The 13,144-nt window shown below is 40.3% G+C and overlaps 1 protein-coding gene across 3 annotated transcripts in view; it reads left to right on the top strand.

The window, feature by feature from the left end:
- LOC133127404 (XK-related protein 4-like) overlaps positions 1–7,755 on the top strand; it is a 60,082-nt gene extending 52,327 nt beyond the window's left edge. The window contains exon 3 of one of the 3 annotated variants that reach the window (XM_061240268.1): positions 6,782–7,755. In XM_061240268.1, the coding sequence (XP_061096252.1) occupies positions 6,782–7,755 (974 nt within the window). The remainder of the gene's footprint in view (positions 1–6,781) is intronic. The other 2 variants (XM_061240269.1, XM_061240270.1) reach the window with 2 other exon arrangements.
- Positions 7,756–13,144: the final 5,389 nt, after the last annotated feature.

Raw genomic sequence — 13,144 nt, 5'->3', positions numbered from 1 at the left:
ATAGACAAAATTGACTTTATCCAATGCATGTCATAAATAAATATAAAACATCTCAGCAAATCTAGAGGGATCAACAATATGGATCATTTTCATTTGTTTCAATAATTGTCCTATATTCCCAGATTTTAATATTAATTCAAGTTGGGCAGACCCAGTCCATAAAGAATAACAATTCTCTTTCTGTTTATTTATTTTGTCGGGTTTCAGCAACCGTAAGTAGTCCTAGAAATAGTAATTCCTCTACACTGTGACACCCTGACTAATTGAAGGAGTGGTTTTCGAATATGATGGCAGCACATTGGCTTTGCTTAGATTGTGAAACAACACTAATTAGAGGATCCTTCAAATGAACTGCAACCAATAAAAAATACTGGTGTCTTCTTTCCTTGTTTTTTTACTAATTTCAAGCTATAATGGCAATTTATGTCATCAAGACAAATTATAATTTTATAATTATCACCTATGTACTTTGGTTGAATTTAGTTTTCACACCAAAGATGTTGGTTTCTGCTCATCAGAGACACAACAAAATGTTCATTTAAAAGCACGCCCAAGTAAGGTAACCCACTGGTTTTGGAATGTGTGGGCAAATAAGATGAAAATGAGAGTGAATTTCTGCCAACGTTGATAAGTATGACGCACAATATTTCTGCTCTTTCTGATATAGCAGCACTGAAGAGAAAAGTGAAGAGCTGTTTTTCTGAAGCCGTTCAATATGGCTGTGAAGTGAATGAATTAAAGCGCATGACAGTCAGCCACACGCTGATGTCTGATAACAATGTAATGGACTGTAATGGTCCCCAGTGTTAAGGGGCAGGGATCAGGAGATGTGAATAAAATTGCATTTTGCTTATATAAAGTATTGACTCTCAAATTTAGAAGCCACAGTGTTGAATGTGTTCAAGTTTGGATAACTGAATTGATGAGCTGTAGTTTCAGGCCATCTGGTCGAAAATGCATGGTTAGGAGAATAAAATACTCCGATAACCCAAGCGGTAACTGATACTATGTGTTCTGGTTCTCTGGTCAACCCATCCTTTTGTGCCTGTTGTAATCACAAAGTAACTTGTGATTATTTATATGTATGCAATTCCTTCATACTATTTCATGATTTCTATGTATGATTTTGTCCAGAACGGGTGCCATGCTGAACACGCTGAGTCATCTCTCAGCAGCTCATTTGAACTGCCACAGGAGTAGCTGAAGTGGGTCTTGGCTTATAATCCATAAATGTAGCACATTTTCCCCCACAAATATAACCTTAGAAGAAAGGTTAAATCAATACACCAGAAGCCACATGCTTTGTGGCTGCTTCACGCAAGTTATGTTTGTGTTTGATTTGTGGTCAGTGGTTTGTGCACGCGTGCATGTGTGTGTTTGTGTGTGTGTTCATGCTTTTATGCATGTTTTGTAGTGTGTGCCTGGGCATACATTTGTGTGTTTTTAAATGAACATTTTGAATGAAATAGCCGCACCAAATCTCTCTTGAGCAGGTTGTCCAGGCCCAGGTATGCAGCACTGTACAGAGAAAGATCCCACTCAGTCTGCTTGTCTACTCTACTGACAGTGCAGGAAAACAGGATCCATACTCAGTCTGCTTGTCTACTCTACTTACAGTGCAGGAAAACAGGATCCATACTCAGTTTGCTCGTCTACTTACAGTGCAGGAAAACAGGATCCATACTCAGTCTGCTTGTCTACTCTACTTACAGTGCAGGAAAAAAGGATCCATACTCACAATGCAGACATCTGCACAATAAACCATGCTGCACAGACATCACAGGTCCCAGGGCTGCTGTTATTCTTTTTTAAACTGACACTGTCAAATAAAAGTATGGCATCTTGAATGCTATGATTGATAGGCACTTAGTTTTATTGTGACTTTTATTATGGACTTGGCCACAATGTCCAATGCATGTTTGAAGATGTAGTTTATTCATTTATTTTGGTGACTGGGTTCTTTGTAAAATTAACCCACATATAAGCTATATTGCTATTAGGATATCACAATATAGTTCAGATGTTTATCATACTAGCTACCACACTTAGAGTACTGTGCAAAGGTCATAGGCACCTGTATAAAATTCTGTATAGATAAGATTCTTTCAAAAATAATTCAACGAAAGGTCTTAAATAAATGCACTATACATTTTACATTACATTACATAGTAATTTGGCAGAATAGTTAAGAACTGAATCAAATCAATATTTTTGGTGACCACCCTTTGGTGTTGAAACTGCATCACTTCTCTGAGATAGCCAATGCTGTCCTGCAGGTCTATAAGACAATCAGCAGGGAGGTTGTAACAAGCATGTTGGAGAACTTGCTGCAGTTCTTCTGCAGACTTTGGTTGCCTACTTGCTTCTGATCTCAGACAGCCTTGATCAAGTTTTTATGTAAAAAGTAGTCAATTGCTTACAGTAATATGTTATTTTTTTTAATTAAATACAAAAATGTCTCTGTAAAATTAAATCTTTTGGAAAATGAATATTTGGAAATCTTGTATGTGTTCTTTTATACTAACACACACACAAAAATAAACATATATATATAATAAAGTCTAGGGTGCCTAAGACTTCTGCACAGTACTGTATATATTTGCTTTTAATTATGAGCAAATCAGAAAGACATGAAAAAGTATGTTTAGACATGATCTAGAGATGTACAGACAACTGCTCACCTTTAAGACAGTCAACACTGATGAAAATGAATTACTGAGCACACACACACGTCAGCAATTTCAGTCTGTTAGCGTGAATACTTTTGCACATAGGTTTAATTAGTCTTTATTTGTCTAACACAAATTAAACTTGATGAAACTTCACATTTACCATATTTCCTCTTTTAAGTGTTATAAATGGTATTCCAATACACTTCATTTAGGCTATAATTACTTGCATCATTGGGGATAATTACCCTCTTTCTTGTGGAATCGCCATTCTTGGTGTTCTGTTCTGTTTAAACCTGGTGTGACTTATCATTCACTGGAAAAATTCTGCTTACTTGCATTTATTTATTTATTTATTTATTTATTTATTTATTTATTTATTTATTTATTTATTTATTTTACATATTTTGCTATGTAAATTTGCCTGAACTAAATATGAGTTTGTTTGGAGAGATTGATTTACAATATTACTGAATAAAAATGTACAAGATTCCAGGTGACATGGCTCAGGCAGTAAGAGCAGTCGTCTGGCAGTCGGAGGGCTGCCGGTTCGATCCCCCGCCCGGGCTGTGTCAAAGTGTCCCTGAGCAAGACACCTAACCCCCAAATGCTCCTGATAAGCTGGTCGGTGCCTTGCATGGCAGCCAATCACTGTCAGTGTGTGAGTGTGTGAGTGTGTGCATGAATGGGTGAATGAGAAGCATCAATTGTACAGCGCTTTGGATAAAGGCGTTATATAAATGCCAACCATTTACAATAATTTATTAATTTAGTAAGCCTTAATAGAGTAGAGTATCATTTTTTAATCTTCTTTTGTTTAAGTTTGAGCTCAGAAATGCTGACTATACTGTACATTTAATGTAATCTAAGGTGACCCCTGTAAGAAAGTAAAGGTGGAAAATGTGAACAATGGGAATATGAGTTTATAAATTGTCTGACATGACAGAGATATTATTTAAGAATTGAGTAGTTGTGCCTGTGAGTGAGATGTTATTTGAAAAGATTGCATACACAGTAGAACCTCATAGATAAGAACATCTTCATTATGGAACAGTAAGTACAGCTTACATGAAGTTTTCTATTATCATGAATGCAAAATGTGAACATTAAGCAAAGGTGCAGGATTTATCAGAACAGCTTAAATGAACCACTGGTATTGCTTTTTGGGTTAAACTATGGGTTACAGCAAGGCTACAATATGAGAGTAGCATATAAATTAATAATAATTAACATACAATTCCAAACAATAAAGGACTCACATTATTAAAATTTCTTTATATTTAAAATGCTAGTTTCGGAGATATTAAAACCACCCTGCCTGGCACCAACAATCATTCCATGGTCAAAGTCACTTAGATCACATTTCTTCCCAATCTGACATTTGGTCTGAAAAACATCTGAACGTCTACATGCTTGTAATAATAATAATAATAACAATAACAATCACTACTACCATCATTATCATCATCATCCGTTCAAATACTTCAAAGAGAATAAATAAAGGAGAGGATCCCACCTAACATGCCAGGAAATTGATCTTCAGCTAAAGAGCTAAAGGGGGTAATAGTCAGAAGTTCATTATTCGCGTTTGGCTGCAGTCAAGGTAAGCGTTCAGCTATCTGGCATCACAGGCAGGTTGAGAGGAGCTTTGCTGCAATAACAATCAATGAAACGGATCGCTCTCTCTAATTTCCCTCCCAAAACGGTCTCGTTGGGATTGTAATGGGGGCAGGCAGTGGGATAAAGATTTATGAGGAGTTCCTCACTGGGGTTATTGATGGTGAGGCAGAATAGGCTAAACCAGGGTCAGGACTGACAGCTCCACTTGTTTTCATTTCCACCGTGCGCTTTTCTCCCCTCTTACGAGGTGAATAAAAGAAGCAGTCTATTTGTGTATTAAGCAGAAGGCCTACCTCTCACATACACAGCGGAAGTAAAACAGATGCGCTATTTATCGCCACAGTAAATTGTGTTTTGGATTCAGCCCTGTTAGAGAAGAAAGGGAGAAACATATGGGCTGTGGGCCTATGCTGATTGATCGCTCCTCTGGAAAGCAGATTCCAGGCCTCCATATCGCGAAATAAATGAGCAGAGCAGGCTTGATGTGAGCGTTTCAGCCTTTAATGTGACATATAATGAATGAAAGCTCACCTCACAGCGTATTTTTTCAGCCTCCATTCCTCTGTTTGGACTAGTTCGTCTGCCTCAAGCAGTGTTTGTTTTGTAATTAAGCCTCCTGTCTGCCTGCTGCTTTCTGCAGCTGTGGATATCATCCTTCAAACACAGATTGTTGTGTCACAGAGAGAAAACATACAAATACCATAGTTTGGAGACTGTTTCTATGATGAGAATAAACCATAAAACAGTTTAGTTTTTTATGTTAATGTGAAAAACTAGTTCAAAGTAATCTTTTCTACTGTACCATGGAAAAAAATGAATATTTTTGGTTGAAGATTGACACAATTAAGATTTCAAAGCGTTCAAACTGTGCTCAGTTGGGTTTCCGTTTGGTTTCCTCCAACAGTTCGAAAACATGCAGAAGGCTAAGCGAGGATTAAAAATTGCCTGTAGGTATGACAAACATGGGAGAAACCAGTTCACAGTGTTTTCCTGCCTCTCACCCACTGCATACTGGGATATGCTCCTGTGCAATGCTGCTGATAATTTTTTTTTTGTATTGCCAGTATTTAAAGAAATGGTGTGTGTGGTCTGCTTGCTGATTGGGGCGACATGGCTCAGGCAGTAAGAGCAGTCGTCTGGCAGTCGGAGGGTTGCCGGTTCGATCCCCAGCCCAGGCTGTGTCAAAGTATCCTTGAGCAAGACACCTAACCCCTAAATTCTCCTGACGAGCTGGTCGGTGCCTTGCATGGCAGCCAATCGCCGTTGGTGTGTATGAATGGGTGAATTAGAAGCATCAATTGTACAGTGCTTTGGATAAAGGCGCTATATAAATTCCAACCATTTACCATTTGATTATCGTGAATATTGAATTTGACCAATTAGTGCTGTTCATTACTGCAAGCTCCTCCCCAATAGTTTGCGGACCTCAGAAAACTCATGAGCAGGGAATAAAAAGGGGGATAAGAACCATGCCACAGTAACCAAAATCAGCCCTGGTTCCTCCGGTGGAAAAGGGGCTACAGTAGATATTTTTGTCTTTATGCGATTTCATTTTTTATTGAGCTTTGCTGAAGAGAGTTACCATGCATACACACAGGGGAAATTTAACGGACATTCCGCAGGATACATTATGTCAGACAGCTCATCTCTGCCCAGGCTATGGAGAGGCTGAAGTTCCCTCTGCAGACAAGGGGAACATGAATCTGTATAATAATGATGTTCCATTGTGCTGTGGGTGTGCCCATCTCCCATGGTGAGCAGAGACAGTTTTGCTTGTAAGCTTTTCCAAACCCTGGCCATTGGCTTCCATCTTGAGCAGCCAGTTTAAAGGCCAGCTTTACATACGGCGTATACTGTACAGATACCTTGTAGTGAGCCTGGGTGTAATCCTACTGTTGGAGCAATGCTGGTGAAACTAAATGGATTTTGTTATTCCATGCAGTGCCTGCTGAGAGGTGAACCTACTTTACTGTCATCTTTCTGCATTTAACGCCTTGGGAGTCTTGCCTGGGGATGAGGCAGCAGTAATTCTTAGCAAGCGAGGCACCAGGAATATCTCAAAGGCAGCCAGGGAATGGCTTTGCGAATGGGATTTTCTGTTTTGCAGACATATCCTGACTCTTTAGCAGACTTTATCAAGGGAAATAGTAGAATCCCTTGAAAATTTGAATTTCAGATTCAGGAAAGAAGAATGAAACTGTGTATATTATAATTATTATTATTTCATTGAGTACAATGCAAAAGTATCAGAGGGTCAGGAGATACAGCACATGATGGTGTTTGAGAAAAAGAAGCTCTTTAAATTGATTTATTTCTTGGCTGGGTCCATTTGATTCTATGCAAAGTTTGACTTCTGCTCCCGGTATTTAGAAGCTGAAGTTTACATGGATAAGAAAATATATTTACCTCAGTGACTTTCTGAAAACAGAATTTTCAAAGCACTTGTGTAGAGATCTGACATGTTGTTTGCCCTTGGCCCTTTGCTTGCCCAGGTCTGACAGCAGCCGCTTCCCTGGTGTCGCTGGCCTGGGCCCTGGCCTCGTACCAGAAGGCCCTCCGTGACTCCCGAGACGACAAGAAGCCCATCAGCTACCTGGCCGTCATCATCCAGTTCTGCTGGCACTTCTTCACCATCGCGGCGCGCGTCATCACCTTCGCCCTCTTCGCCTCCGTGTTCCAGCTCTACTTCGGCATCTTCATCGTGCTGCACTGGTGCATCATGACCTTCTGGATCGTCCACTGCGAGACCGAGTTCTGCATCACCAAGTGGGAGGAGATCGTCTTCGACATGGTGGTGGGCATCATCTACATCTTCAGCTGGTTCAACGTGAAGGAGGGCAGGACCCGCTGCCGGCTCTTCATCTACTACTTAGTGATCCTGCTGGAGAACACGGCCCTGAGCGCGCTGTGGTACCTGTACCGCCTGCCGCCCAGCACCGACGCCTTCGCCATCCCGGCCCTCTGCGTCATCTTCAGCAGCTTCCTGACGGGCATCGTGTTCATGCTCATGTACTACGCCTTCTTCCACCCCAACGGGCCGCGCTTCGGCCAGTCGCCCAGCTGCACCCTGGAGGACCCCAGCGCCCCGTTCGCCCCGCCCCCGGAGGGCGCCACCAACTCCCTGCGGGCGGGGCAGACCCGCGGGGCGGGGGTAGCGGTGGCGGGGGCGGCGGCGGCAGGGGCGGACAGGGAGCCCAAATACACGGAGAGGGACGGCTGCGTGCCCATCTTTCAGGTGCGGCCCACCGCCCCCTCCACGCCCTCCTCCCGCGCCCCGCGGATGGAGGAGACGGTCATTAAAATAGACCTGTTCCGCAACAGGTACCCGGCCTGGGAGAGGCACGTGCTAGACAGGAGTATACGGAAGGCCATCCTGGCCTTGGACTGCTCGCCCAGCCCTCCCCGGCTCCAGTACAAAGACGACGCTCTGGTGCAGGAGCGTCTGGAGTACGAGACCACACTGTAGCCCCTGGGGACGCCTGTCACGGAAATCCAATTTCAGACGATCAACTTGGGTTAACAGCAGGACTGTGGCAATAATTTAGTTGCTCCCTCTATATATACATATATAAATATATAAATAGCATTGAACCATGATGTTGATTGTCATGGACAAAAGTAGGCACGATTTATTTGTCGATTAAATGATTATCAATGTTTTATAATGATTTTTTTTTTACTTGCTGTTGTTGTCGTCCTTGTTGTTGTTCTTTTTTTTATTAAACCTGTCAGGGAAGACTTTAATATCAGTAAAAGGCCACATTTGCATCCAGCTGAAACCACCTGATTAGTACAATGCTGATCTCACAGTCTTACCCAGGGTCTTTGACCAGAGGAGACAAGTGAAGGCTGTCTTCCTGTGTAACAGAGGAGAGGCTACTCATTTGACCTCAGGTTGTTCAATCAGTGTCCTGTAGCTGGCTGTTAAATCATTTAATACACTCAATTTACAAATTTATGATGTGGTCTACAAAAATAGCTCATACCGTACTATTTCCAAAAAAAGCCTTGTACCCAAAGCTGCATAACTATTCCAGTCCAACATTATATAACTGTTATATAACCAATGTGGTGACAAAAAAATAACACTCCACCTGCTATTTGAGTCAAACAAGGGAAATTTAAATAATGTTTAATACCCCTACCATGTGATATATTGTCCTTTCAGGAGTACCACTTTTCCAATGCTGGCCCTGTGTGCGTTGCATTGACCTGTCATAGTGCCAAAAGCTCTCTTACTGCTCCACCCCACCACATACTCTGGGTCACCGCCAAGCACTGTTAAGCGGAAGCAGTACCGGATTGTTGCTTACTTGAATTTGAATAACAAAACAAGCTTGATCAACTCACAGGCTTGAAATGAAATGCTGGAGTGGAGGTGCTAGAGGTCGGACTCCCAGTGGAAGAGAGATGCCTCTCTGACAGCCCGGGGTTGACTATGGTGCTGTGTGCTGCTGTACTGGGACATGCGCAGAACAATGTGACAGGAAGAGGAGAGCCGGCCACACGTCTCTCTAGCCCAACTCACATGCCTCACCACCAGGAACCATTTCACTGCAGGGTTAAAGATGCAGCATTCCTTTTTTTACTTCATATGTGACTTGGATTTGTGTGTGTGTGTGTGTGTGTGTGTGCGTGTGTGTGTTTGTGTGTGAAAATGACTCACACGGATACCTTGACTAACCTCTGCAGTTACTGGCATTGTGGTTTATTTGTAGCTAACATTCACAGACAAAAAGACAAAAGATGTCTTATGCATTTGAAGCACTAGCGTGCACTTTGCTGCTCGACTTTACTCAAGACCAAGTAAGGGCTTAAACCGCAAATGTCACTCAAACAGCCTCAAGCCAACCCTCTGATGAAGCAATTGTATCGAGTGGGTTGAGACAGCAGCTAAAGAAGTGCTGGAAAGATGTGTGAGATAAATAAAAAAGCAGACATGACTGCTTTTGATGGCACATGTGAAAAAAAGAGAATGCTGTTTCTTTAAACCCCAGGAAGGATTCGCCACAAAAGGAATGTTTGCACCTTCGTCTTTGGCTTTGGGCCACAACCACCTCTTTATCTTGCAATGTTATAATGTAGTGAAAGGGTGACTTGCCAAAGAAATGCAAGCACAAAGCCGGTCAGAGGGAGAGATTACGGCGCTGTGGTTTGATGTGTGAAAAAGGTTGAAGAGCAGAGTTTGTGTCTTCTCACTGACATCATTCCGGATGTTTCCCTTCTGCTGTAGATACTGTATTGATTTCCATCTTATGATGTTGAGGACTTGGCTGAATGAACAGTTACTAAGTGAATGGGTACACAATTGTTTGGGAGTAAAGCGCAAATAATGGATACAGTGAGAATAGTTTACTTTGTATTCACTTTTGTTATTCACTTACCTTTTTTGTCTCTCATCCATAATGGATGCTATAATCTGTCACAAAATCACATATTGTCTTGTGCCCATATTCCTACATCTGAACTTAGATTATCTTCTTCTCCAGGTATGAAATGTATTGTAATTTTAAGATAAAATCACAGGTAAATTTTTTTTTCCAAAGTTATTTGCTAATTGTTTTTATTGAAATAACATTTTTTTTTCACATATCAGATTAGAATGGCGGAATTCAAAGAATTCAAGTTTTTGAGTTTTCATGGTTAAAGTGTTTCCTGTTCCACTTTATCTGACAAGCAATTTTTTTTTTCCTTTTCGACTTATGAAGTCACTCCCATCGTAATAGGCCATTCATGCCTGGACCTAAACCTCTAGGTTTTAAATAGAAACCTGTATCTCTAAGTTAATATCAGTCTGATGAATGTTAGATTTGTAGAAGACCCATTTGCATTTTGTAAAATCTTCAAAACAAACATATAACAAAAATGCACATAGCCTCAACGTACTATTTCAAGAAGAACAACAACAAAAGTTTCGCCATAGAATAAATGTTAATATAAAGTTGCAGTATGTCAGTGTGAATTCACTTTAATTCAAAAGGTTATTTTGTGACACATTGTCCAGTTGGTGCTTTGTATGTGTAGATTCAGTGGATATCCCTCATTTCTGTTGTACAATGAACAACACTGTTTCACAGAGGCCAATAAGACTCATGGGCCACTGTGAAGGTGCTGCTGGAATGCCCCAACGTATCACTTAGAATCCATTTTGTTCCAAAACTGTGTTAAACTGCAAGACATCGCCATTGACATTTGAAACCGCATCTTGCCATTTGCACAGAGTAGAGTGTGACTGCAAAGTTGTCTTTTAATATTCCAGGAAACATTTTGATACACTTATCATATCTGAATGCTCAAAAACAGAAGTGTGTTCTCTTTTAGTTTTTCCACACTATCGCTCCAGGCATTACCTACACCTTTATTGGACACACCTTTATTTAGATTTTGCCTGTTAACTCAAGCTCCTTTAGTAACGCTGTGTGGCCTGCTTGTTCTCAATAACAATACATTACTGTTTATGATATTTCTTTTTCATCATATTCCTTTTCATCATATTCCAATGCATCATCTACAGTTAGAGCTGACATGTAAAAATTTCACTAAACTAAATGTAGACATGTTGAAAGGTTGCTCAGTTGAATGTGGGGAAAAAAAAGAATCATGAAAGCAACAATATTAAGCAAGAATAATTCATGAATTCACATACAAATCACAATATATTGTGTCAGTTAATGGTGTAGCTTTGGGTTTTTTATTTTCCTTAAAAGCAATGTAGGTGTTTGCATTGCATCACGTATTAATATATAGAAATAGAAATGTAGCCGAATAATGAATTGTCTGTGAACAATGAATAGAAAAATGGCATTTAGATGAACAGGCTGTGAATGAATAGCTATTGCAAAGCCTTGGCATGTAGAGTGTGTTCCTCCTACATTATATTGTGTTCCAGCTGGCTCTGAAATGAACATGAGTGACTTCTGTCTTTTGAATTAGTTTATGTCCATGGTGAAGACATCCATTAAGATAACAAAGATGGCTAATCTGGTTTCCCATTTAGGAAGTGAAAGCAATCATTTTTCAAACACTATAATATATATATTATTACATATCATATTATTGTATCATGGAAGGACCTTCTATAAAATTTTATATGTTTTTATGTAGATTAATTACATTTCTTGAGAGGACTATTATTTTACAATGACTTCCTATCTGGTTTTATGCCTACAGCTGCGTTTGAAGATACCTAACACTTCATTTTTCACAATGAATGAACATGGTCAAGGCTAAACTTGTATAGTGACTGCCATGGGCCTCACATAGCACAAGCAGTCATTAACAGCTCCTATAACCATAATGTTGCAAGGATTGGTACCCACAGCCCAAATTATTAACTCATCGCCATACTGTCAAATTCTTTGGTGGTAATTTTTCCAGACCACCCATTGAGCACCTAACTTAAAGTGATTGACATGTGGTCCAGCCAACACCAAGACACTACCCTTTTAGCTAGACCCAAAAGCATTGTCATCATTTCCATCAACGCATTATCAGACATAAACCAGATTAAAGAAATGCATAGACAGGAATATTGATCAGTAACAGCCAATGCAGTCAATACAGTTTTTTTAATTGTACAATTAAGTGGTAACCTATATTCTTTGAGCAACGCGATATGAAACCAATCTGACATTGCCAGCTCACCGCACCAATGTTCATTTTTTGTTTGAACACTAAATCAATTTTTATAAGAAGTATATTTGCTGGGAATATGCCTCCTTTTTGTGAAAGGAAATCATTTCCCCTTATGTTACTATCTATATCAACTCAAGCAACAGCTTCCTACTCAACAATGATCAGTCTATAGGGATGCACCTCATATATTTTGATTACCTGCCCCCTGTGGTTGTAGTTGAGTGTTAAATCCAGAGGTTTCCCACCGGTGAAATTATTTTTCTCAGCCTAGGTAAAGAAAAAAGCCTGAATATGAATTCACTTGATGCCTTTTTTACAACCAAAATATATATTTGTATTATTTTACTGTATGTATTTCATGCTACCCTATCATTTTGTTTTTCATTAAGCATAGCCTCAATGTTGAAGTTTTATCATTGAAGAAATGACACAGAAATGGTCAAATAAAAAAAAAATGTATATTGAATAACAGGAGCCATATAAATTTGCTTTGCACCTCATGCTGTTTTGTTTATGGAAATGCAGTTTCTAGAACGTGCTTACACACAGAAGAGACACTTCCTTAAAGTTGACACGATGAGCAAATTCACATGCAAAAAAACCCCCAGACCAGACAGTCCTGGCATTTATACAAAATATACACTGGTGTCACTCTGCACAGACAAATGTTCTGCATTCAAAACTGTCTTTCTGAAACTTGTGTGCTGTGTGTCAAAATAGGTAAGGTCGGTATTTTGAGTTCTTTTTTCAGATTTTTCCCTCAATAAATAATGAATGTGAGACACCATGAAGGAATGCAAATACCATTTTGAAACTTAAATGTTTACCAGCACAGAGAGCGCTCTAACCCGGGCATCGCATCAGTGTTCAGATTGGGCTTTGGGCAGGCAGCGTGCATCAGTCTGAATATGTAAAGGCAGGACTGTTAGGCATTCTGGAGCAGGAGAGTGCCCCATAGGCTTTTACTGCGCAGGTGTTTTTCAAATAATGAAGGGTCTTGTCAGGCAACTGTAATGCAGGAAAGAATGAAAGTAAGGCAGAGCAGTCCAGAAGAACCATTCTGACAGCTGCATTAGCATAATGAGGCCCTGCTATGATAGGCTTCCGCTGCCCCTGTATAATCACCTTGGCAAACAGTTCCCATCCAAAAAGCTCGTTAAAAGAGCAGAGGCTGAGCAGAATACAGAACGGGATGGTCCTGGGCTCAGACACCTCTGCTC

The sequence above is a fragment of the Conger conger genome, chromosome 4 (genome assembly GCF_963514075.1).
Source record: "Conger conger chromosome 4, fConCon1.1, whole genome shotgun sequence".
In the NCBI taxonomy this organism is placed as follows: domain Eukaryota; kingdom Metazoa; phylum Chordata; class Actinopteri; order Anguilliformes; family Congridae; genus Conger; species Conger conger.
The sequence above is the reverse complement of the archived record's forward strand: the minus strand, read 5'-3'. Positions and strand labels throughout refer to the sequence as shown.